We start from the raw sequence: 26069 nt of genomic DNA on the forward strand, positions 1-26069 counted from the left end.
CAGTTTATTTTTTCTTTTTTTCTCTTCAATATGAAAAAAAAAGAAGAAAAATGAACTATGTTAAAAGTTCAGCTAAAGAGTTCATTAAAAAACAGACCTATTGAAAGTTGTATACAACAATTATTGTTTGAAAAATATATTTTTTAAATGTAGTCTAGCGCTCTGAATCTTATTGGCTATAGAATCCTATTGGCTATACAATGACAGCAATGGTGTCTGTTTTGCGGAAGCGAGTGCCGCGAGCGCCACGAGTAACTTCCTTTCTGTCCTTTTCAACAGATTTTACGACGTGCTGTTCGGTCGTCAAAATGCAGAAGGTAAATTTTATATCATCTTTATGATCAGTATTAGATGGACACAAACGAAAGTAAATATTAATTGAATCGCGCTCTTTTTTTCAGAAACAAAAAGAGCCGATCCACTCCGTGCAGGTCTTCGGACGTAAGGTGAGCTTTGTGAGGTTAGGTCCACGCGTGGCATGTTTAACGCACGGCATGTTTAACGCGAATCTTCTCATTGCAGAAAAGTGCGACCGCGGTCGCCTATTGTAAACGTGGACGTGGAAATCTCCGTGTTAACGGTCGACCACTGGAGCTGGTGGAACCCCGCGTGTTGCAATACAAATTGCAGGAGCCCATCCTGCTGTTAGGCAAAGTGAGTAACGCAGAGAACTAATAGTTGGCTCCTAATTCCTAAAGCCGAGGGAGAAGACATTGGAGCAAATTGACATGCGAATTTGTCGTGTCTATTCATAAATCGTTCCATGATGTCTACTTATTCCGAATATGATGGTTCATGATTAGCAGTAGATTCTGAAAATAGTCTTTCCTCTGAGCTCTCACTAGTGCAAGCAAAATATTGTTTTTCATCAAACAAAAATATTTTCATTTGTTTTAGGAGAAGTTTTCTGGAGTCGATATCAGGGTAAGAGTGAGTGGTGGTGGTCATGTTGCACAGATCTATGCTATTCGACAGGCAATTTCTAAGGCTCTTGTTGCCTACTATCAAAAATGTAAGTAAATTTAATAATGAATGTGATTGTTGATAATTTATAATAATTAATAATGTAATTGTTATCTTAGATGTTGATGAAGCCAGCAAGAAGGAAGTAAAGGATATTCTTATTCAATACGACCGTACTCTCCTTGTTGCTGATCCAAGGAGGTGCGAGCCAAAGAAGTTTGGTGGTCCAGGCGCCAGAGCACGATACCAGAAATCTTATCGTTAATATTCGCAATGTTTACATCTTATTCATATTGAATATAAAAAAAACATTTAAAATCTATATGTTTTATCTTTCTTTACTCCTGTTTCCTTAATATTTATACTATAATTCTTTTTATACTTTTTTATTTTATATACAGGATTATTATTAAATAAATAGCTTTTAATTAATATTTCATTCTTTTCAAAGTTTTTAAAGTTTAACACGTAAGTAGCAATTTAGTGTGATTAACTGGATTTTTGAAGGTAACAATCAAAAATAAATTTTTGTAGCAAATTTTTATAATAAATTAATTTCTGACTTGTGTTTTTGTTTGTTCAGGTTTATTTGATAATTATTTATTTTTAAAATTTTTTGAAGTCTCACTTTAAAAATAAAAATTAAGCCAGTTTTGAAAAAGAACGATTTCATTTTCGCTCTTTAATCGATCTTTAATGAGATCTTTTACTCTAAAAATTTCAGTGACTAACATTATATATGTATATAGACCCAGTTTAGAAATGTCTGAAATAAAATTTAATAGATAAAGATATGATTTATAGATAAGATTAATTAATTTTGCAAAAAAGTTTCGATAAATGTTCGTCTGTATTTGTGGATGTGATGTGACTTTTCGTTCATTCTACACGTATTCCTAGATTTTCTAGTTCCCAAGTAGCGTATATATGTCATATTGTGCAAGTCCATACAAGCTAGTCAGCGAAATAGCGTAAACTAAACTGTAGAGTTGAGTGTAGAGTATGTCGAACTGTCACTGTTTTTCGATAAATTTTTCAAAGAGAAAATAAAACCATCAAAAAATGAAGACACGGTTTAATACTTATGATCTTGTATGTTCAGTCACTGAACTACAAAGGTAAGAGAAAAAGATAAAAATGTATTTTTGATTTTAATAAGATCTTGAGGTTATGACAAAAATTTCATTTTCCTCAAAATATACAATTTATTTTTTAAAAGAATACAGTAATAATAATTTTATTTTTAAAACACATAAATTAATTGCAACTGGTTTTTACTGATAAATAATTGTTAATACATAAATAATTATACAATATGATAATGCAACAGATTAACACAAGTTATATGCTCACAAGCTATCTTATAATCATGTGAAAACTTTTAGACTTATTGGCATGCGTGTCAATCAGATATATGATATAGACCATCGCACATATCTTATACGCCTTCAACGTAATGAAGAAAAATGTATTCTTTTGCTTGAATCTGGTAACAGAATCCATATTACAGCTTTTGAATGGCCTAAGAATGTAGCTCCTTCAGGATTCTCAATGAAAGTAAAATTTCTGCTAAATAATAATATTAAATTATAAAATAGCTCTGCTATTACTAGTAATAAATATCTTGCAATCTATATAATTTACAGATGCGTAAACATCTTAAGAACAAAAGATTAGAAAGTCTTATGCAAGTCGGTACGGATCGAATAATAAAGTTACAATTCGGAAGTGGTGAAGCTGCCTACCATGTAATTTTGGAGGTATATGATCGTGGTAATATAATTTTGACTGATCATGAAATGGTCATTTTATATGTGTTAAGACCTCATACAGAAGGAGATAAAATTAGGTAACAAACAAAATGTATCTACAAAATGTAAAATATATGTCGGCATGTAAACTAACAAAATCAAATTTTGATATTTAGATTTGCAGTGAAAGAGAAATATCCCTTAGACAGAGCTCATTCCACAACTATGCCACCTACAGATGTAATCCATGAGCATATTCAAAAAGCTAAGGAGGGCAATAGTCTTAAAAAAGTATTAAATCCATTGTTAGAATTTGGTTCAGCTGTGATTGATCATGTTTTACTTAAAGCCGGATTTAATCTTGGTTGCAAAATTGGTAAAGATTTTCATATCACTGAAGATATGCCGAGATTAATTCTAGCACTCGAGGATGCTAATAATATCATGGATTATGCAAAGAAAAATGTCTCAAAAGGCTATATTATACAGAAAAAAGAATCGAAACTGACTCAAAATGGCAAGGAAGATTTTATATTTGCTAATATTGAATTTCATCCTTTTTTGTTTGAGCAATATAATAATCAACCTTACAAGGAATTTGATTCTTTTGATGCCGCAGTGGATGAATATTTCTCTATGATGGAAGGACAAAAGATAGATTTGAAAGCTCTGCAACAAGAAAGAGAAGCTTTACAAAAATTAGAAAGAGTGAGAAAGGATCACAGTCAGCGATTGATTTCGTTAGAAAAGACGCAAGAATTAGATAAACAAAAAGCAGAATTAATTTCAAGGAATCAGATTTTAGTGGACAACGCTATACTAGCTATACAAAGCGCCTTAGCAAATCAAATGTCTTGGCCCGACATTCAAGTTTTATTGAAAGAAGCTCAAGCCAGAGGTGATCCTGTCGCTTCTGTTATAAAACAATTAAAATTAGAAACGAATCATGTTGCCCTAATGTTGCACGATCCTTATGAAGACAGTGATGAGGAATCTAAGCTTAAACCTATGATGATTGATATAGATTTGGCGCATACAGCATTCAGTAATGCCAAGAAGTATTATAGTCAAAAAAAATCAGCTGCAAAGAAGCAACAAAAAACGATAGAATCCCAGGGAAAAGCTTTGAAATCAGCCGAAAAGAAGACAAAGCAAACACTGAAAGAAGTGCAAACCATACATACCATTAATAAATTAAGAAAGACATATTGGTTTGAAAAATTCTATTGGTTTATTACATCCGAAAATTACTTAGGTATGTTTTTCTTTTAATAATTTATGTCGAAATTATTAATTTTAACATAAATACATACATACATACAGTGATCGGAGGAAGAGATCAACAGCAGAATGAATTGATTGTTAAAAGATATCTGAAGGCAGGAGATTTATACGTTCATGCAGATTTAACTGGCGCTAGTTCTGTCGTAATAAAAAATCCCAGTGGCAATCCTGTACCGCCAAAATCATTAGCAGAGGCAGGTACAATGGCTGTTGCGTACAGGTATATAATTATATTGATTTTATTTTTACAATAATATTGGATCGTCCGGAAAGTTCGTGCCGCAAAAGATTTAAATTTAATAAATGAAATTAAAAATTTAAATCTTCTGCGTTTCATTTTTCCTTCAAAATCGGCACGAACTTTCCGGACGATCCAATAGAACTTGCTAAATTTATATATACATTGTTTTAAACTATTATTATATTATTATAATTATATATTATGCTTAATATTACATCTATAGTATAGCTTGGGATTCGAAAGTAATAGCTAGTGCATGGTGGGTGCATCATGATCAAGTATCCAAGAGTGCTCCTACTGGTGAATATCTTACTACCGGATCCTTCATGATACGTGGAAAAAAAAATTATCTGACGCACAGTCAATTAATTATGGGATTGGGTATTATGTTTCGTTTGGAAGACAGTTCCATAGAACGACATAAAGATGAAAGGAGAGTGAAAACAATAGACGAGGAAAGCGAAAAAGCGGATTTGATAGTTGAAGATGATGGAGAAATAGAATTAGAAGAAGATTCGGATGAAGGTAAATAATGTAATAAATCATCTAACATTTAATTAAATTTCTTTAATTGTTAATATATATTTTCAAAAGCTCATAATTTTAATGCTAGATGAAAATCTAGAAAAACAAGAACAAAATCTAGAGAACAAAGATACATTACATCCAATTCAAGAGGAAGATCAAGAGAAATCAGAATCTTATACAACAGATTATAGTGTTAAAAAAGATACTTGTGGAGAAGATGAAAAAGATACAGATGAAGATGCAAAATATCAATTTCCTGATACACAAATTAAAATTGATCTTTCAGGCCCAAAGTGAGTTAATACAAAATTCGATTGTAAATTAAATGAAATATATGTACATATATGACATAATTTTATATCAAACAGGGTAAAAATACATGTTGATAATAATCAGCCTTTAATGCAATCTCAGAAGGACACGAAAGAAAACGTGGTTTATTTAGGAGATGACAAACCTATTATAATAAATGCATCAACTATGGAGAAACATGCAAAAGCAAAACAAAAAACACATCTAAAAGAATCAACAAAAAAGATTGAAAAAGATGATAAAAATGAAAATGATAATAAAAAAGGAGAGCAACCTGCGTTAAAACGAGGGCAAAAAGGAAAGCTTAAAAAAATGAAAGAAAAGTATAAAGATCAAGATGAGGAAGATAGAAGGCTTTCAATGCTCGTTTTGCAGGTTCTATTTTTTGTCTTAAATTATATATTAAGTATTTATTTTCTAAACTTATTTATTTAATCTAATTATCTTTATTTTTTTCCAATTATTTTTTAGTCGGCAGGTGCAGCCAAAGAAGATAAAAGAAAAAATAGGGCTAAAGATCCGTCCGGTCCAAAGCAACAAGGAAAGAAAAAAATAAATCCGAAACCTAACATTCCATCACAATCTATGCACACGATAGATAACATTGATGATGAAGATACAGGTCCAATTCCTGAAGTTGATATGCTCGATCAATTAACAGGAAAGCCTATTTCAGAAGATGAATTATTATTTGCTGTTCCTGTTGTAGCACCTTACAATACTTTACAAAATTATAAGTAAGTAGCTCCTAAAACGCTCAATAATTTACCTCTTTTTCTCTCATTTATAATAAATTTCAATATTTATTTTAGATTCAAAGTGAAATTGACACCTGGTATTGGTAAGAGGGGCAAAGCTGCTAAAACAGCTATAGCTGTATTTCTCAGAGACAAAGAAATTTCTTCACGTGAAAAAGACCTATTAAAGGCAATTAAAGATGAAACAATAGCCAGGAATATACCTGGAAAAGTAAAAATAAGCGCCCCTCAGATTCAAAAATTAAAAAATAGTTAAAAAATACCAATTTTTATTCATATAATTGATAACCTGAATTACTTTTTTAATTACTTTCATCGTGTAAAATTTATTTGTGAAGAAATGACATTTTCATTAAATTACACAATATCTAATGATTATTAAATTACAAAACATTAGCTATATATTTTTTAAAAGAAAAATATAAAATTTATTATTTACAATTACCGTAAGTATTCAAATCTAAATACTTAAGTTTGGATATAGTAAATATACATGTAAATACATATGTGTAAAATTTTTTTTAGGCAGTTTAATTATGATCCTTTAATTAATTCATTTTGAATTTCTTTTCTTTATTATCTGAAAACATATCTTACATGCCCAATAAATCGAATTGATTCTTTAAATAATTATTGCTGTGATTACTTATAACAATATAAGCAAGAGAAGATTTCTATATTCAACACATAAAAATATTCAATTACATGCATTTAACATTTTATTTTATCAAAAAATATGAAGTAATTTTTACAACATCATAATAGTTTTATAACTCAAAATTTTTCATTTTTGGAAACTCTATTCACATATATACAAAAATAGAGATAATGAAGAGATGATGAAAAATAGAAATGCTTTAATCACGAGTAAACATAATGTTGTATTAGTAATAATTAATATGAAATGTGTAAGAGGTGTGTCATGTACAAAAGTGCATAATGTATAAATGCAAGTTACATAATATTTTGTTGTAGTATAAATACCACACATAACTGTACTTCTTTTACCATTCTTTTATTTTTCGTAATACTATGTATCAAACATATCTTCGTCTGATTCGGTTTCAGTATAAGTTGTAGGTATTATTTTATTGGATTGCAACCTAGTACTTGCTTTACTCCTAGCAGTCGCAACAGGTTTTGCTTTTCTTCTTTTTGATACAATCTGAAGATGTATTGAAAATATACTTATTTATGTATTTATATAGTATTTTCATCATTTACATATTTATTTAATATTTATTTAATTCTTATTTAAATAATAAATTGAAGAAAAAAATACGAATTAAATATCTAAATTTTATTACCTCAGTTTCAGAAGCTGTTTCTGAATCATTCAAAAACTTGATCTTTTGTTTTATTTTACTTGTGACTGGCTTTTTCTCTCGTTTATTACTTGGTTTTGGTAACAGCTATACAAAGTAATAGAAATAAGTATTCTAATGACAAAAATAAATCCGAAGCCTCTGAATTTAAATAAAATTAAAAAATGAGTACTTCTGTTTCATACAGTTTTGTAATTACCTTTATGTCAGAATCTTCTTCAGAATCATCGATTGACTCAATTGAAACTTTCTTTCTACGAGACGAAGCTTTATTTTTCACTATCGTATTTACTTTTTCAACTGATTCTGTTTTTTTCGCTTTTTTAAGAATTTGAATATCATATTCACTGTCAGAATCCATATCATCTAATGCCTTCACAATATCTTTTACATTACAACGCTTCTTGTCAATTACGACACCTATAGTACTTTTTCTTGAATTTGGAGTATCCAGTTGTTTCATACGGGGACTCTTTCTAACTGAGATTCCATTTATAGGTTTCTTTAAATTTTGTGGAGTACGTTTAGAAGTATTTTGTTGTATTAGCATGCCAATGCTGTCCAATTTTAATTTCCCATCTGGTTTATGACTCAATTTCTTTAAACCACCTATTAATATTTCTTTCAATTTTTCATAAGATGGTATTTCATTAAATTTTATGTTGGCTAGCAAAGTTATAAATTTGTGGACAGCCTGTGGAACAGATCCATGAAAACACTTATTTAGGAAACTGTCTACATTGTTGAAAGCTTTTTCTTTCTCTTTCTGAACAGTAGCTGGATCGAGTAACTTTTCCCATGGTAGTGAACCACATAACCACAGGATCATATTGTAACTCAAAATTTCAATATCACCACGACGTGTTGGTACTAAAAAAAAAAATAAAACATTTTGTATAATCATTTTTCTAATTTATATTCAAAGACTGATAAATTATATTAAATATCAAAATTGTGATTTTCTAATATTTACCTCCCATATGAGCGTCTCTGCTAGTATATTGTAAAGTGCCGTTATGTGCCTTCTTTGGATCAATTTTCAATTCAGTACTTGATGTACAACGAGAAGCTAAACCAAAATCGACTAAATAAACCTGATCGTAGGAATTCAAATCCAGTAGCAAATTTTCACCTTTGATATCAGCATGTACATAGTTTTTGTGATGAATGTACTCTAATATATCTATCTAGGAAATTTATTAGAATATAACAAATTATGTTACTAAAACAGGTACTTATTATTAATAACTATTTAGTATTCATTTTGTCTTACTATTTGCAAAGATAATTTATATACTATGTGTTCCGGAAATTGTTTGTTGTTTTCTTCAAATATTTTCCACAAGTCTTTTCCATATCGATCTATTACTAAAAATCGATATTTTGTGTTTTTATATTCATGACTTCCAGAAGCAACATATTTAGGTATTCCGAGTGCTGCAAGTTTCTTTTTTTTCTGCCAGCTATCAACTAAAAAGATACTATGATATATTTATCTCAGGAATATCTGCACAATCAGATATTATCCATTGTTATATAGACTGCAATTTTAAAAACAATTTGTCACATGGAATATATTAAAAATAAATTTTACACTTTTAAACTTACTTTCATCTGACTTACAGTTCCTCATATAAAAGTGCATTTCTACAAATAATGGACCGTTTCCATGTGGTTCCTAAAACGAATTTAAAGAGTATGTGAAGTCAGAATAAAAGCTAGAAAACAAATAGTAAAAATAAGGAGAATACTCACAATTTTTATGACATTAGGATAATCTTTAGGAATCTTTTCAAAATATGGTGCGGCTATAAATAATATAATCAATTAGTACAATAAGTACAATTAGTACAATAATAAAATATTTAATGTATTAAACAAAATATGTATCTTATAAAAGAAATAAAATACATTTAGATCTAGTAGTTACATAAAACAAAATCACAAGTCTTTACATATTTTTTATAACTATAATTATACATAATAAGACTTAAAGAAAAAAAGGACATATTGACCTTTTTTTTTGCATAACTAGTATTTCCCTGTTGTGTTTACAAAGTGAGAATAATATGTAACGGCGATGTAATGCAATAAAATAACAGGATTAATTTCGCATACCAGAGTAAACTTCCCCGAAACCGCCGACACCAATTGACTTGCCAAGAATCCATTGGCCCTTTGATATATCCCTGAGAATTTCTCCAGCCGGTATCGGGTCGGGCATTTGATAACCTCCTTTCTTCTTCGGTATTTTCTTCGCTGCTTTTGCTGCCATTATGCCGTTAAACACAAATCTTTAAAGAAATCAAAATCTGCGTTGAACGTGTCACGTAACGATTTCGATCAACAGTTCATAGATCATAAAAGATAATCAATAGAGGTAGATAATGAATATGAGAACCGATTACGGAATTACGCGCCAATACTAGCTGCCATTATACGCCGTTATGAAACATGTGATGACAGGCAACGGCATGGTTGAATTAAAGAAAGGCAGGTGGAGTGTAGCCCTAGAGGCAAATCTGGTACAAGATTGAACCTATTTTTGATTGGTTTGATAAAAAAAATGGCGAAACCAGATGATGCTTGAGCACTTGAAAAATTGAAAAGCATCAATTATTGAAACTTTTTTCCTAGGAAAAGTGAAAAGTGAAAAGGAAATTTTCTCCAATAACTCCAATGGTAAAAATTTTCACTTTTCACTTTCCATCCTAGGAATAAAGTTTTATGATTGATACCCAGATATGTGAGGTCTGTTTTTTATTGTTGCACTCTCTCTGAAAACTGGTACATACTGGTGCAATAAGTTGAAATGAAACAAACATATATTTGTTTCACTTTAGATTTATTTTTTATTGCTGCACTCTGAACTTCAAAATGCAGTAATAAAAAATAGATTTATAATAGATTTCCAAATCAAAAATGGATGTAATGGCGCTAGTGTACGGGCGATTTTGACGGATTCACGAAAAACGCAGGATGATCCTTTCAATTCTCAGATTTCTCAGGTTTTGTGTTCGTTAGTGTTTGTGACGTTTGTGTTTGTAACGTGTGAAGTGTGAATGTGTGTTTATTCCGGAGACTCCGGAATATGTTAACCGGTTTTTTAAGCTCGATTTCAATGCGAAATATCGCGAAAGAAAAATTATGATCATGGTTGATCAACTTGTGATATGCAAGTTTCTTATGAGTCGATATATGAACTAGTTCATTGAATACACAGAAGTTTATGCACCTAGTTACATAGGTTATCTCTTTAGTCGTTTGGATTTCTCTCTTTTTTATCTCTTTTTTTCCTTAAATGGAAGAAACTGCGCCCGATTCACCGAAATCACAATCAGGGGAAAACAATTGTGTTAATGAGTCAAACGTCGATGTGATCTACAGTGAAAATGACATGGAATGTCATGGAGAGTGCACGCCGCAACAGTCTGAGAAATGCATCAACAATTCTATTTTCAATACCATTTCCAAGATCGTTAATCCCACTACAAAGGTAAACTTTTTCTTTTATTTTTAAAAGCAGAAGCTCAGATGTTTTTAATTAGATAATTCTTAATAAGGCTTTAAAACTCTATTCGGGAAATTTTATTCGTTAAAAGTGATGCTCAGTTCTGATATTTTTATAATATATAATATGCTTATATATGAATAGAACACATAATTCTTTAACATAACAAAAAATCCTCCAGAGTAAAATAATTTTGAATAATTCTTGTTAAATCTAAAAATCATCTTTCTAAATACAATTTTATGCTTAGTATGTGTAATTCTTCTTTTTTAATTTATTATAGTATATTATATGATTTTATTTAAATATAAAAATCTTAAGAAATAATACTAGTGAGAATTGTTTTCAAAAAAATTGAATAAATTAAGTCGTATAATTAAAGTATTTTCATATGTTGATTAAGGACTATTAAATTGATTAAATTGTGTGCTCTGATATAATATAAATAATATAATATACTTTATTAACATATAATTTATCTATTTATATAAGCTTTTTCATTTTTTTTTTAAATACATGTTTTAATCAATATTTAATATTAATTTTTTTTGCTAGGTGCCAGATATACAAGATTTTAAGATAGTAAAGCCGATAAGCAGAGGAGCATTTGGTAAAGTATTTTTAGGGTACAAGAAGACCAATCCCGAGCAAGTATATGCAGTTAAAGTAATGAAGAAGAACGAGATGATAAATAAAAATATGGCGTCGCAAGTGGTAATTGAGCGCAATGCATTAGCTCTGACTCGTAGTCCATATTGTGTGCAACTTTTTTATTCGCTGCAGTCCATCAGCAGTGTGTATCTAGTCATGGAATACATGGTGGGCGGTGATCTCAAGAGTCTGCTTGGCGTTTACGGGTTTATGGAGGAATCCATGGCAGCGTTTTACACAGCAGAAGTTTGTTTAGCACTTGAATATCTTCACTCGCACGGTATTGTTCACAGAGATCTCAAACCAGACAACATGCTTCTCTCACGCGAAGGACATGTCAAGCTTACGGACTTTGGGCTCAGTAAAATATCATCCTTGCATAGGGATCTCGAAATATCAGATCTAGTGAATCCCATGACTCCGAGCTTGTGCACTAGGACACCTGGCCAACTGCTCTCACTGACGTCTCACTTGTCCTTCGGTTCTGCCCAAAAATCTACTAACGAATCAAATTTCAGTGACAGGAGTACACCAGCCATGAATTTACTCTCCGCTTTACAAAGGAATTGCAATCTTAAATCCGCAGAGCATATGTCACCGAATTCGGTCATATCCTCTGTCGCATCCGGAGATTATTCCCGAATATCTGGCGTCACACCTTTTCAATCGGCGGAGGATCTGCACTTTGAGCAAAGTCATGAGGAACAAAGTATAGAAGAGGATGAAGCCACCATTGAAAAGCGCGATAATGGTTTGGATAGCTCTAGCAGTTACCATACCTGCGAGGCATCCTCTACACAAACAAATAATTATACCGACCAGACTATAGAGGAGGAAGAGGAAGAGAAGGACGAATCTACGATCGAGGCCGAGAAATCGCATCATCACTCTCTTGTACATACTAGTCCTGTAAGCACTTGCACAAATTCATTCGTAATTCGAGGATCAAAGAAAAGGAAACGGGACGGCGCAAATTCAACGGGTTTAACATGCGAAATCGACGCAATAGACTTGGATGTCGTCAAAACACCCAAGAGAAATAACCGTGATTGTATATTTCCTTATACAAGTCCAACAATCAATGTTGTCTCCGCAAAAGCTGCGGATATTACCGTTGATTTAGCGGAAAACGATGGGAACAGGACACCGAATCAGGACACTGAGCAGAATACTGGCTCTGCGGGTAGGGTAGCTTTCAGTACACCAGTATCTTCCACTAGACAAAGAGATCACAATGAGAAACAGCAAAAATATGAGGAAGAAGATGACGCAAAGAATTTAATCAAGACGAGATTTCGCTTACCACCTCCACATTCCGCTCATGATCCGCACACGGATTCGGATAACACATCCGAGGGTCATCGGTCGCCCCAGGGTATTTCACCTATTAAAACACCCGCAACTTCCGGCAATTGTTACACACCTTATAGAACACCCAAGTCGGTTAGAAGAGGTGGTCAAGGTGGTGCCAATAGATCAGACGATCGCATACTTGGCACACCCGATTATCTCGCCCCGGAATTATTGCTTAAACAAGGTCATGGACCAGCCGTGGACTGGTGGGCACTAGGCGTTTGTCTGTACGAGTTTTGTACGGGCTTGCCACCATTTAATGATGAAACGCCGCAAGCAGTATTTACAAACATTCTTGCGCGTGACGTTCCATGGCCTGAAGATGAGGAAGCTCTGTCGTCGGCGGCAACCGATGCTATCGATGCATTGCTCACCTTGGAGCAAACTTCTCGTCCCATGGCGAAGGAGGTTCGTACCATGACTCTGTTCCGCGACTTTCCTTGGGACGAACCGTCGAAAGCGGTGCCCCCGTTCATCCCGCAGCCGGATGATAAGTATGATACGTGCTATTTTCAGAGTATGTCGCTCCAGTATATTATATTATTGTCGTTTAAAAAACAATACCGTGTAATATATGAAGTAAAATTTCAAGTGATGTAAAACATGAGCTTCTATTAATAGTAGGACTTGTCAAATTTCAAATGCCATAAAACATTCTTCTATTATTACAATATAAATTGGAGATGTCTGTATAATTTTATCAATATATTGTTGTTAAAATGAAGAAAAGCATTGCCATTACATTTATAATTTTTTATTGAAAAAAGGAAAATATATATTAAAATTATATTTTTAATGTTATTCGCGTGTGCGGTATTATTTTTTAAACGGCATTACATTGTGTTAATATTGGCAGTCAAAAAAAATTTCTTTATTTTCCAGCGCGGAATACTATGCAACAATTAAATGTAAGCAATTGCGATACATAGTCTTCAGCGTATCGCAGACGTGGCAAAAACAGAAGTCTATAATGTCGAAATCGTTACTGTATAACTTTATTTTTTATATACTTGTGTATATGTATAGCAATATAAAATATAAAATATTTTGTTACTACTCGTAATCATCGAGTTTATTGACCTCTACAGTAAATGAATGATGATGATTTCATTTAATGATGAGAGAACATATATAGAGCGCGATGACGTGAAATTTAAAATGGAATGTCGCGTAATTAAAAAAAATTAACGTAATATCAAATTTTCTTAGAGAAGCGATATGTTTTCGCTTTTAACTATATATATATATATATATATATATATATAAAAACGGATACTTTTTAAATATCGCTATGAAGATCTTTAGGGCTCGACGGTTTTTATCACATTTTTCGAAGCGAGTATGATCGATTCTGCGTTTCTTCAATAATCCTTGAAAAAACAATGATAGTGCGAAAGGGACGTGGCGGTAGATACGTGCGTGTCTTCTATTTTGCATTTTTTAAAATCCACAGAATAAAGTGTGACACTCTTGTGTATACGCCTGGAAATTGTCCTTTACCACATCCTATACCCCATGATACAATACCGACTTGCGTCCAACGACCAATGTTCACCATTAAAGGTCCTCCACTGTCGCCCTATAATATAAGTGCAATGTTATTAGTTCTTAACTATATATTAATAAAATTTGATTATATTATAAGTGTATTCATATTTTATTTGCCACAAAATGAATCTGTCTGAACTTCTAATTTTCTTATAATTGAACAATTTCTTATCAAATAATGAATCAATTTTTGTTATTAATTAGTTAATGAATAACTGATCATATTAGGCTGATAGACAAGTTTGACGAAGTGAAATTAATAAATATATAAATACAAACCGAGCATGAATCTTTAGTGGCTCGACCAGCGCATAGGAAACTGTCAACTATACCACCTGGTGCTGCTGCACCGTATTTCAATTTACACTCGCTGTTCGACCACACTGGTACAGAAACTTCTTGCAAAATCGCTGGTTGCGGCCCACCTAATTAAATATAATAAATCACCTATGTGTATATATCCTAAGAAATGTTCTTAGATATTCGCAAATGATTGAATTATGCAAATTGAACGAGAATGTTTGAAAGAATATGTGTGTGAATGTTATACATAATTACACATTTTTTCATTTGAAAGTAAAAATGTTTTCTTTGATGCGTCTACTCGCACGAGTCAAAGTCCAGTTTTGGTGTAAAAATATTCTTACTTTCTCTCAGAGAACCCCATCCAATAACGGTCGCTGTCTTGCCAGAATACAATTGCGATCCGCTAGGAAGACAGATAGGTCGTATTTGTTCGGTGAATTCCACGGGCTCGCTTAGCGTAAGAAGTGCCACGTCGTTGTAGAGTGTACGAGAGTTGAAGCTTTTGTGCCTCACGACTTTCTTCACGCGTCTCTCGATGTGACGAACCTCATTATTCGTTTTAATATTGTGATCACCTAAGCGCGCTATCATCCTCGCAACGTCCCAAGAGTTCATACTGGAATTATATTTTCTTATTAAATATTTCAAAACTCGTCATAATATTTCTAATTATTTATAATTAGTTGTACTCTGTCAAACTTTTAGAATGAATCTCATTCTTAGAGATATCAATAAAAATTGAGCAATTCTTTTTCAGGAGTTTCACTAGTTCAATTTTTATTCTTTAGAATGAGATTCCACTCCATAGAATTTAGAAAATAGGAAATCATACAATATATTAATATATCGTATATATCGTACATATATAGATAGTAAAGAAATAGTTGTAGACATTAGACATATATCATTTCAGTTTTAATTTACGGAATATAATAAATTGATTGGACTCACTTTGCAACGCAATGTGCCGCCGTCAACACATGGTTGTTATCAATGAGCGATCCGCCGCAGAATTGTCGTCCACCGTTAAAGAGCGCAACCATCCACGGCCATTCGCCCGGGTCTGCATTTTTCCCTCCAACAATACGCTCTTGATCTTGATTGCCATTCTTGGCACCGCAAGATTGTGAAAGAGTATCACCATTGATCGGAGACTTGGTCGTCGACGAGGATGTCGACGACGTGATCCACCATTCTGGCCTCTTCGTCGGCCATGTAGTAGCGACGCTGGGTCTCTTAGAGCTTGTGCTACTTGGTTTCAACGTAGTTGAAGATGTAGTTGAATGCGTAGTTGAATACGTCGGTAGACCAGGTGAAGGTGGATGAGTTGGAAGCGGCGGTATCGTATGATCGGGCGGATGTGTAGGAACCTGAGGTGGCCAAGTAGGTGCAGCTTGAGGTCGTGCTATCTCTACGCCTTCTTTTTTCTTCTTATTGTCTTCCACCTAAAATAATTTCTAATTTAATTTTGTTTAAAGATCTTCCTCATATTCAGAGATTCTAAAAATTGATTGTTTTTTAAAAGTGGATTGTGAATATACTGTTTAATATAAAACTTTTTATTTGCTTTTTAGAAAATTTTAAATTTGTTTTATAAGTTTCTTCGTGTCAAGAATAATATAAAAATCACGGGGAAATTCCTAGCAATCTTGTAATTAAAATATCTCAATTGTTATTTTTTAGTAGTATTCTATATTAGTACACGAAATTATTAAATCAATAATTTTAAAATATTAAAATTTAATAAAATGGCAATAAAACGGAAATCATGTTTTGATTTTCAACATTTTTTCTAGTACTATCTTTGTAAAAAATGGGTTAAATATATATTGATAAATATAAAAAAAATAGTAGTTCACGAATCGCAAAAAGTAATAATTATTCAAAATTTCGAATCAATTGATTAAGATTTTTTTTTCAGGAGAATTTTCTCGCGATTTTATAAATATAATTTTGGAAAAAAACAATTTTAAAATTTCTAATTGATTTTTTAATCCAAGCGTTTATAACAAGTATTGTGCATGTGGAGTCAAAGTTTACTTCATTTCGATTTTCTTAACTTATCCTAAAAATCCTAATAGGCACAAGAGATTAGAAACCGGTCTCTGAAAATGAGCACAATGTACTCGGCCCTCTGTTAGCTGTTTAATTTTCATTTTGTGCACCGTCTGAGAAGTTCATTATCTCAAAAACTTTTTTTTTAAATTATTGAGTTAATTTTATACACATGTAGGATCTAAAAAATGCAATTTAAAAAAATTGATTTTTTATCCTCCTAATGAAGAAGACTTCTTAATTAATAAATAATGTCAATTACGATGTAGTTTATCTTTTAAAGAAAGATCCACAATGACAGATGAATGGAATGATTATGGTATTACATCCAACAGAAGGAAGGAATGTGCGAACACCGAGTAATAAAACGCGAGCCATAAAACGGTCTTTTATGAGATGAAATCGTATTACCGAATCGACGCGATAGAGATATAACTTTCTAATAGGATCTAATGGGCTTTAATTCGGATCACGTATAATTTTTACGAGTTCCCAGTAGCGAAAGTGATCACGAATAAAACGGGGACGCGTGTGCGAATATTAAAGATAGAATTGGATCAAATTGTTTAAATAGCTGACATGCGTTTGGCTATGCCTTACTTGCGGATTGTCTGCAGTAGGATTGTCGCAGTTATCGGAATCAGGCGTGACGAGGGGATGCAAATTCGAGCAACAGATCCCGAAACTCGGGTTTCCATCCTCGCGGATATAGCTGCATGTGTCATAAACACCAAGGACCCAACCGTCCAAAGCACCGAGGTCGGGTATTTTGAAGTACGGATAGCATTCCTTGAAGGTCATGCACCGACCAATTTCACCTTTTGAAGTTAAGCAAGTCTCACGAGCCGCAGCTCCATTCCAAAGAATACCCCGACTCTCCCTTGATTCGAATTGATCTGGATCGATTGCAGCTGTAAATTAAATTTTTATTTAATTAATTATCTAACTCATTTATATTTTTGAAAGGTAGAAAATAAGGTACATTTTTTTTCAAATATTTTAATTAAGATATAGTTGTTTCTTTTTTACTTTCAATTGTTTATCACGTTCTGTCATTACCGTCCAATTATGATTTTCTTTCACTATTCATATGTTTATCTTTAAAATTTTAGTGAGATTTATTCAGGTATGTTTCTTCACAATCTTTATCCGTTAAAATGCTTGTATAGCATCGTGTTTGCCATCGCAGAATCAGAATGCATCGAGCATATTTATCTCAGCACGTACTCAAGAATGCTTGTGCTTTAGCGTGTAGAAACATTAATGTCCGGCTACATTAATATACATGACGTATATGTGTTTTTCTGATTAAGCAGAACTAGAAAAAAGTGCTAAAATTATCGAAACGTCATTTTGTCTTTCGCAAAAGCTTAAAATTTAATTAAAATTTAATACACTAACAATTACATTCCCAGACATAATACTTACAAAATATTTATAAATATTTATAAGATTTATTTTAAATGTTTTGAAAATATTTTTGGTCTCAGCTTGCACAGATTATAAACATTTATTATAAATATTATGAAATATTTATTGTAAATGTTATAGTAAATGCTATGAAAATACTTTTGAAAAATGAAATGAGACATTATAATTCAAAAATAAAAAATACTTATTAGAAATATTTATTTAAATTTATCATAAATATTACATAAAATATTTATGATAAATAAACTATTTAATATTTAGTCTATATTTTAATAATATTTCGAATAAAACTTTATATAAAATATGCATGAAATATCTATAAAATTAAAAAAAATGAATATTAATAAATATTTATAAATATTTTGTGCTGTCTGAATTACGAATATAAATTTGTATATAAATGAGTTTAAATGTATAGGCGAATTTTTAGAATTTATTTGCTCATTCTGTTACGGAATATATTATTTGTGTATTGAGTATTTTCGAAAAGAACTCGATATGCATATGCTTATCATATACGATACTATTGATCGATCGTATGATTAAATTGTATATAAAAATAGAAGCAAACAGATGCTGTTTAAGAAACTTTGCTTTTCTTATGTTATATATGTGCTTTTTGTTGCATCAATAGAAATTACATATAAAGCGAAAAGTATGTTTTTAATATTACCGGCTGAAATTTATTTTGCGGAGTGACTAATCGAAACATCATAATAGAATTCTATCGGGATACCTAGCAGCGAGTTCGCTGACCTACGTGAGGCACACAGGTGCGCACATATGTACATCGAAGGTGAGGTTGCGCCGGGAGAACTTCCGGTTGCCGTGTACGGGATGTGCGAATGATTATTTGATTTTCGGTATATACTGCATCTGTTAGATTTTTCGATCATCGAAAGATCAGTAATTAAAATTAAGGCATTGACTAATAAATAAAAAAAGTCACACAGAATGGCCTGTTCTCTTGGCTAATGACTAGTCAAAATAATTAATGATAATTTAACTTACAGAGAAACAAGTTTTACAGGAAAAAGACATTTTCTTCTGAATATTATATTTAAAAATATTTGCATTGCGATAATTACTATATTCAATATTTTAGAATTTTCCCTATCAATTGATATAATCATCGCAATTTAGAAATCAATTAAAATGAAGTAGTTTAATGAGTATGTATAGGCAAAAGTTGAGTTCTCTTGAAATAAAAAATAAAGAGATATTTTAGAGAAGTGTCGTTATTATGAAACATCTTTGTGTAAAAGATGAGTTGTTTTATTTTCAAGAAAGGAGAGAAATCTAAACAATTTTTTAATTTAAATTTTGATTCAAATATATAGCTAATTATATATATTATTGAAACAAGTTTTAATTAAATTTATTGGGAACTAGATAGAACATTGGAGAACAATGGAGAATATTTTCTAAGTCTTCTCTGTCACTAACCAATGATAGAGAATTTATCGTATTAATATTTAAAATTGATCTTAATTTTTGTTTTATTTTCTAAAAGATGACCGTGAGATTCTTGACATAATTCTTAACTAAATTTATCAAAGCATTGTGAAATATTTCAAACGGATGTAGATGAGTACGAGAGCCAAAAGTTTCTCGGCATTGAAACAGGAAGTGCGTTTGAAATTGTTCTTGAAATTGTAATAGATATTGACCTTCGACGACGACGGCGTTGTCGTCCTCTTCCGGGCGAACGTCGTCGAAGTTCAGTGATCTGGACAATGATCCGATAGTCGCCGCGGGTACGATCGTCGTGATCACGAGCACCAGCACCAGCATCGCGAACGGCAACGGTCTACGTGACCGTTTATTCATATTTCGAGCTGTTAGAATTGTATTGCGAGGAACTCAAAGTACCGCGAAAAGAAACAATGAACGGTGCGCGGAACACGGGACTTTCAGGTCCATGTGCGCGAATCACCGGCGGCGAACCTGCCAGGTACTCCACTAAGCCGCCTAAGCTGCTGAATAGCCGCTGCTCGAGCTTATAACGGGCTCGCCCTCCTCCTCGATACAAGACACACGAGGTGTTCCTGCGCATCTTTCTTCTCTTGCTCTTTTACCATGATCTCGATGGTCGCAGGGTAGAGGATAGGATAGAGGATAGACGGTAGAAAACTGTAGGACTCTGTTGCAGTCTCCCTACGGTAATACGCAAAATAATCATTTTAATATTTATGCTTCGATGTGCGTAAAGTAGATTAATTCTATTACGAACGGAGGATTTATTTAGAAAAACTGAGATACTTAACTTATATTTGCTCTTCATTTCAATTATACTTCTATACAATAATGAGAAAATTGTACAACAGAAATTCTTTCAAATTATGAAATATGAAAAGTAAATTTTATTATATTTTATTATTTGAATGTTTTTCTCTTATTTCTAAATCTTTCTTCTCTTGTCTTATAATATTTCTCTTTTCTCTTAAAATTGAAGATAATAAAAAGATTTCCATCTTTTTATACCATATAAATATTACCCATTTACAGTATTTGACTTATATATGTTTATATAATTAATAAATATTATAAATGTGTAATACTTGTTAAATAACATAAAAAGAAGGAAATTTTTCTATTACGTTATAATATCTTCATATAATTTTTTACCATAATTTTAATTTTTATCCAATTTGGCTTGAAATAAAATTGTTCGGAAAATATTCAGGATTCAAAGCGCAATGACGATAATGCTCATGCTGTGAATGGGACTTAAGTTATCTCGATTATGTAAGCTGTATGATGGAACCGGATCATGCTCGATTGGTTTTTGATTAGTTCGTATTCTCAATAGTATCGCTATGGTATTTGTAAAGGAGAGCACGATCTTTTGCATTTTGGCTTTGAAGATTATCAAGAGAAGATTGCATATAAGAGACAGCCGTGAACTTGCTTCTGATCTATCTATCCGCTATGTATTTATACTTTTCCTTCCGCTGACGGCGGAATAGAATCATTTTCTCTTTTATGTGATTTTTATGATCTTTTCTTTATTCTGAATCTATTTTAGTTCTTGACTCTTGTCTATTCCATATTAACATAGTAATAAAAGAAGTAATAAAAAAATATTTATTAAATTAATATAATCGAAGGAAATAACAGATGTTTGTCCGTTTATATGAAATATCTTACGATCTCTGAAACGAATGAAACGCACAAAGTATTTTATCATATCTGCACATCGTAGGCAAGCCTGTTTCGCTAGATTCATTGGAACGAGATCTTTTATGAAGAGGTATAAACAGTACCTTCCGCACGAGAGCGAAGAACGGAGGACCTTGAAGTATACGTCAGAATCGCGACCTAGGTCGACGAACCCCATCCTAAAGGGTGGAGGGAGGAAGAAAGATTTTAAGTTCGTGCGTTCTTTGACCGTGCATTTCTTTGAATAGTTAATAACCATTTACTGTCGACATCTCCGAGAGATAAAACCTTTTTTTGTTGTCGCTCGCGAAACAGGGCTTGGTAATCGATAGTGTCTAACTCGCCAAACCGGACCTTGCCGAAAATATATGCATATTATTAGGTCTAGCGATGAATAACGATCGTAGATGACGAATCGCGAATCTCATAATCCACTTTGCATCTATCACACGTTTGTATAATCGTCTTTACCGTTTATCAAATTCCATAACGTTTATATTTACCTATACAGCACAAAAGCTTACGCAGCAACATTGCTGTAACGTTGTAATGTTACTGCAATATTACTGGAACATTGCAAATGTTGCTGCAATATTACTGAAATATATACTGTATGAATATCATCGGCATAGAATTCTTAGAACGCGATTCTAGAGAAACTGACAAGAAGTCTTTTGCTACTGAAGTTCAATGTTCTTGTTCAAGTCGTTGACCTATTATTATGAGAACGTGATATATATGCCGAATATTTAACATGTATACATAAAATTGAGTTCAAGATTTTTTACTGACGCCACTGTATTACTGGACCTTGTTCGTGAAATCCTTCCTCCGAAATGTGCAAACCGGTTGGGTCGAGGTTACTCGTAATTAACTGAGAGATATCGAAGTCGTTTGTTCTAACGACGTCATTCGAAAGAAAGGATCTATGAAAAGAAAAAAAAAAGATGTGTGTGCGACATGTTGATAAATAAATAAAATATAAATAAAATAAAATTATAAATATAGTTTTTTAAAGTATAACAAAAATTGTTAAATTTTTATTTATTGAGAAATGGCCTTAAAATGAATATATCTAATAAAATGTTTTAATATGTAAAATTTATGTATTAAAGTGTGTAAATATATAGAGTACTTCCTTTCATGAACCAGTCATGGATGATAATATTAAAATAAAAAGAAATTTCATTTTCTTCTGTATGTTCCGTTATGACGTAATATAACGGAGCATACAATAAAACGGTTTTACTTTCATAACATCATAAAAGTTGTACGCATAATTGCTTACGAATATATGAATCATAGAATCCTATTACTTACAATTAGAAATTGTATTTTATTTCTATTATTTAGAAATTATAGTTGGTTTCTATTAGATAATGACGATATAATTATATAAACTATATTTTTTTGTTAGAAAAATTGTAAATATGTAGAACGGAAATTTCTAACAATTTTTTGTTAGAAAAATTGTAAATATGTAGAACGGAAATAGCAGTTGTAGATTAAATCGGCAGAATGTGTAAAAATTATGCAAAATGTTTGATAGCATTTTAAAGTATTAACGGTATATCAATTCAATTTCATTATACAGCTCTGGAGCCTCAAATCTTTTTATTGCGTTTATTAATATTGATTTACCGTGTTTATGCGATGACATTCACGTTGATAAAGGTAGCAAGCAAAATCTGTTAATTTAAGGAGTAGATCTAAATATATATCAGCGTATATGTGTGCCATGTATCAGGAAATTAAGAAATATCATTCGCTGATGAGCGAATTTTATTAATCGTTTTCTGTGGGGAAATAAATGGCTCGCTAAAATAATATACCCCGAGATGTGGACTATGAGATATGGACTCTATGAGGAAATATTTACTTTAAAAATAAGAAATTTAAATTCTATCCTATTTTTATGAAAATTCTCGTAAAAGAAGCAGCAGAAGAGCGCTCTTCAAAATTATAAAATTCTTTGTCGCACATAAATTGATTTCGTAAAATATATATATATATGCTGTACATATTCAAGTAGAACAACAAATCATTATGATATTATAATGATGACAAAATGACTCTAAAATGATGATTAAAAGTCTTTTTTCAATCATTTCCGATTTATTATTTTAATTTTATTTTATTTTGACGTTATCATGACTAGTTATTCTGGTTGGACAACAAATCAATATGTGTTCCTATCACGCGGGCAAAACTGAGAACAACACAAATACTATGTCTAAGAACTATAATTCACGTCAAGGCCAGTGACCTTACAAGGTCTTGGATTCTTGCACGATTGCCACGATGCTTGCATACACACCAGCTGACTTCTAGTCGACGATGATAGCTGCCTGACTAAGTCGCGCTGTAATCACTTACGCTCTCCATCCCCCTGTTCCTTCTTGTGTCCGAGAAAATACGCAAGCTGCATCCCATAATTAAGGCGCCAATTAATTCTCCTCTGTAGTTTTTATTTGCAAATCGATCAGGATCCTATAATCTTCGGAAAAATATGAAGAGAGATTCTTATTTTAACGAGTACTTTGAAGCTGCTCTCTTTTGAAAAATAAACTATCAGAATTTTCACAAAAGATGGAATTGAAAGAAAAGTTTTAAAATTCTTCTTGAAAATTATAAATTTTTATAATGTACACATGTCAAATATTTTTAATATACGGAAAGGACGATTTTGTTGAAGTATCTAAAAATTTAGATAGATACAAATCTGAAAATAAATTTGTTGGGCCATCAAAATAATTATGTAGGACTTTTACCTGGTTATTAGAATGTTAAAACTTTTTTTTAACATTGTTTATTATTGTATGCTTCAGATTTTTAATTATTAATTAGCAAGTATTTTGATAATTCAACAAAATTATTGTTAAATCTGTTTCTAGCTAAATTTTTAGGTACTTCAGCAAAATTGTTCTTTCCATGCAGCTCTATTTCTATAAGAAATGAATCTAGGTAGTTATATAAGTTCTAGTGAATCTATTTCTATAAGAAATAAGATACTTAATTATAATAGTATTTTTTTCTATATAAAACTCATTATAAAAATTACAAAATTAAATTCTTTATATTTTGTATTATGGAATTTATCTACTAAATTCATTATTAAGAGCTTATTTTATTTCTAGAGCAAGTTTGTCGGAATTAATTGGTTTATTTAATTTCTAGAGCAAATTTATTGGACTTAATTGGCTTTCTTCTTCTTGATGATAGTCTTACATACATAATTGTATCGGATTCATGATTGATCGAAATTAAATGTAATCCCCCCTGTCATCGAAGTCGAATACACATCATTCAGATCACGTTCCGTTAGTCGATTTAGTGCGGGATAACGTCGCACGCTTGTTCCGTGCTAATCGTACTGTGTCATGTCAGACTTTTTCGGATAAGCGATTCCATCGAAGTGTCTACTGGAAGGACGGCTCGTTAAGGTACGTCAACCGTGAAATGCACGCGGACCCTTCTGAAAGCAGCCTGACGTTCTCCGTAGCGTTGCTGATTTTATGGTGCGCTCTCTTCTTTCTCTAAGACGTGGAATCTTCTTTATCTCTCCTTATGGGTTTCCACGCTCGGAATTCTCTTTTTTTCCTTTTGAATTCCTCGCCAACAGGTTTCCTTCGGGCGCTGCATCGCAATCTCCTCGGGCGCTGTGTGAAACGAAATAAAGCGAGAACCCGTGACTTTTATAGCGGCAATGACCACAACAATGATAGCTGTAGTATCATTTTCTGTGATTGTATTACATTCTTTAATCTGCGTAGAAACATTTATTCATTTATATACGATTATCTTGATATGTAATCTTGTTTTAATAATTCTTTTTTTACAAATTTTATTTAAGATACGTTTTATACTCGCATGAATATGTGTATGTGATTTATTATGCTAATGTCGTGATTTTTTATTTCGCGCAGATATCACAGAACTCCATGAAATTAAATGAGGCATTGAATCATACTTATGCTAATGAGGAGTTCGGAGAATTGCCATCATCGAATACAGAGATGATTGATCGCGAGATGAAAATTATATATGCAAAAATATGTATATAGCAAAACATGATAATGTAATATCAATATCTCGAAAGGCGAGAACGAATAATATTAATTTAGTCATTTGAAGATAAAAGATAAATATTTCAACTATTTCTTCGTTTCGAGAACTTTGCATCTCCTTTATTTCGGTGTCTCAACATTCTTATTACCGTTCATTTAATTGTTTTAATTCCTAATACACACGATGATTTTCCAATGCTTTATTACAATGTCGTTCTCAGATTAAGTTTTCATTACTTGTACAAATATACAAAAATTATTAAATGATTACATATTTTAACAACTTTGGATAATATATATGCAAAGAAAAAATATATATTAAAAAAAAGGATAGAAACCATTATTTAACCAGATGCTTCTAATATTAAAAAAAAGAAATATGCAGGAATGTGACTCCTCGTGTATACTAAGAATTAATTATTTTATTCAATATACAAAAATAATAATTAAAAAAAAATACGTTAACATATTTGTCGATTTCACGATCTTTATATATTTTGATATACTCTACTTTTGTGAAAATATTTTAGACATACAATATTTTTTTTAAATTGGCACTCTTAATAATATGAAGGATTATGGTTATGAGCACGGCGATAAAGGTACAACAATTTATCTGGCAGTGAAGGAGGCGTACGAATTTTTTATAAAACGTACTAATATAATATTTATTGTTGCAATAAACATCGTAATAATATAATATCACCTCTGGCACAATCTCACGATGGCAAGACAACGCGACGGTAGTAAAACAATCGTACTCTGGGCATTCTCGGATCCTATCCTTCAACATATCATCCGACTTCATTATGGCGATCTTACC

The 26069-nt window shown here is 31.8% G+C and overlaps 5 protein-coding genes across 5 annotated transcripts; 3 read left to right on the plus strand and 2 right to left on the minus strand.

The window, feature by feature from the left end:
- Positions 1 to 264: 264 nt before the first annotated feature.
- Positions 265 to 1282, plus strand: LOC105618090 (40S ribosomal protein S16). The gene is made up of 5 exons (XM_012199630.1): positions 265 to 317; positions 402 to 446; positions 523 to 654; positions 898 to 1012; positions 1083 to 1282. The coding sequence occupies exons 1-5, from the start codon at positions 309 to 311 to the stop codon at positions 1226 to 1228; spliced, it is 447 nt and encodes a 148-aa protein (XP_012055020.1). The 5' UTR covers positions 265 to 308; the 3' UTR covers positions 1229 to 1282.
- Positions 1283 to 2025: 743 nt separating this feature from the next.
- LOC105618161 (nuclear export mediator factor NEMF homolog) lies at positions 2026 to 6093 on the plus strand. The gene is made up of 10 exons (XM_012199701.1): positions 2026 to 2081; positions 2349 to 2520; positions 2610 to 2812; positions 2891 to 3969; positions 4038 to 4218; positions 4463 to 4764; positions 4853 to 5060; positions 5136 to 5454; positions 5551 to 5816; positions 5892 to 6093. Exons 1-10 carry the CDS (start codon positions 2026 to 2028, stop codon positions 6091 to 6093), a joined length of 2988 nt encoding a protein of 995 aa, XP_012055091.1.
- Positions 6094 to 6867: 774 nt separating this feature from the next.
- Positions 6868 to 9437, minus strand: LOC105618091 (serine/threonine-protein kinase VRK1-like). Its single transcript, XM_012199631.1, has 8 exons — positions 9281 to 9437; positions 8918 to 8970; positions 8771 to 8840; positions 8436 to 8632; positions 8136 to 8349; positions 7362 to 8032; positions 7145 to 7249; positions 6868 to 7002 (listed from the first exon to the last, which is right to left on the minus strand). Exons 1-8 carry the CDS (start codon positions 9435 to 9437, stop codon positions 6868 to 6870), a joined length of 1602 nt encoding a protein of 533 aa, XP_012055021.1.
- A 1026-nt stretch (positions 9438 to 10463) lies between these two features.
- LOC105618092 (serine/threonine-protein kinase greatwall) lies at positions 10464 to 13740 on the plus strand. The gene is made up of 3 exons (XM_012199632.1): positions 10464 to 10658; positions 11229 to 13194; positions 13560 to 13740. The coding sequence occupies exons 1-3, from the start codon at positions 10464 to 10466 to the stop codon at positions 13604 to 13606; spliced, it is 2208 nt and encodes a 735-aa protein (XP_012055022.1). The 3' UTR covers positions 13607 to 13740.
- Positions 13741 to 13918: 178 nt separating this feature from the next.
- On the minus strand, positions 13919 to 19847 carry LOC105618094 (proclotting enzyme). The gene is made up of 6 exons (XM_012199633.1): positions 19688 to 19847; positions 17187 to 17497; positions 15483 to 15976; positions 14873 to 15147; positions 14505 to 14650; positions 13919 to 14256 (listed from the first exon to the last, which is right to left on the minus strand). The coding sequence occupies exons 1-6, from the start codon at positions 19845 to 19847 to the stop codon at positions 14104 to 14106; spliced, it is 1539 nt and encodes a 512-aa protein (XP_012055023.1). The 3' UTR covers positions 13919 to 14103.
- Positions 19848 to 26069: the final 6222 nt, after the last annotated feature.

The sequence above is a fragment of the Atta cephalotes genome (assembly GCF_000143395.1).
Source record: "Atta cephalotes unplaced genomic scaffold scaffold00015, whole genome shotgun sequence".
NCBI classification, from domain to species: domain Eukaryota; kingdom Metazoa; phylum Arthropoda; class Insecta; order Hymenoptera; family Formicidae; genus Atta; species Atta cephalotes.

Bases quoted from the DNA above. Each gene is read 5' to 3' on its own strand.
- LOC105618090 (XM_012199630.1), top strand. The intron at 447-522 runs GTGAGCTTTGTG...TTCTCATTGCAG, and splicing joins TGCAGGTCTTCGGACGTAAG to AAAAGTGCGACCGCGGTCGC. The intron at 1,013-1,082 runs GTAAGTAAATTT...TTGTTATCTTAG, and splicing joins TGTTGCCTACTATCAAAAAT to ATGTTGATGAAGCCAGCAAG.
- LOC105618161 (XM_012199701.1), top strand. From the start codon at position 2,026: ATGAAGACACGGTTTAATACTTATGATCTTGTATGTTCAGTCACTGAA. The intron at 2,082-2,348 runs GTAAGAGAAAAA...GAAAACTTTTAG, and splicing joins TCAGTCACTGAACTACAAAG to ACTTATTGGCATGCGTGTCA. The intron at 5,455-5,550 runs GTTCTATTTTTT...ATTATTTTTTAG, and splicing joins TTTCAATGCTCGTTTTGCAG to TCGGCAGGTGCAGCCAAAGA.
- LOC105618091 (XM_012199631.1), bottom strand. From the start codon at position 9,437: ATGGCAGCAAAAGCAGCGAAGAAAATACCGAAGAAGAAAGGAGGTTAT. The intron at 8,633-8,770 runs GTAAGTTTAAAA...GTATCTTTTTAG, and splicing joins GAACTGTAAGTCAGATGAAA to TTGATAGCTGGCAGAAAAAA. The intron at 7,250-7,361 runs GTAATTACAAAA...TACTTTGTATAG, and splicing joins AAGAAGATTCTGACATAAAG to CTGTTACCAAAACCAAGTAA.
- LOC105618092 (XM_012199632.1), top strand. From the start codon at position 10,464: ATGGAAGAAACTGCGCCCGATTCACCGAAATCACAATCAGGGGAAAAC. The intron at 10,659-11,228 runs GTAAACTTTTTC...TTTTTTTGCTAG, and splicing joins TCGTTAATCCCACTACAAAG to GTGCCAGATATACAAGATTT. The intron at 13,195-13,559 runs GTATGTCGCTCC...TTTATTTTCCAG, and splicing joins TGATACGTGCTATTTTCAGA to CGCGGAATACTATGCAACAA.
- LOC105618094 (XM_012199633.1), bottom strand. From the start codon at position 19,847: ATGAATAAACGGTCACGTAGACCGTTGCCGTTCGCGATGCTGGTGCTG. The intron at 17,498-19,687 runs GTCAATATCTAT...TTTAATTTACAG, and splicing joins CAACGCCGTCGTCGTCGAAG to CTGCAATCGATCCAGATCAA. The intron at 15,148-15,482 runs GTGAGTCCAATC...ATATAATTCCAG, and splicing joins GCGGCACATTGCGTTGCAAA to TATGAACTCTTGGGACGTTG.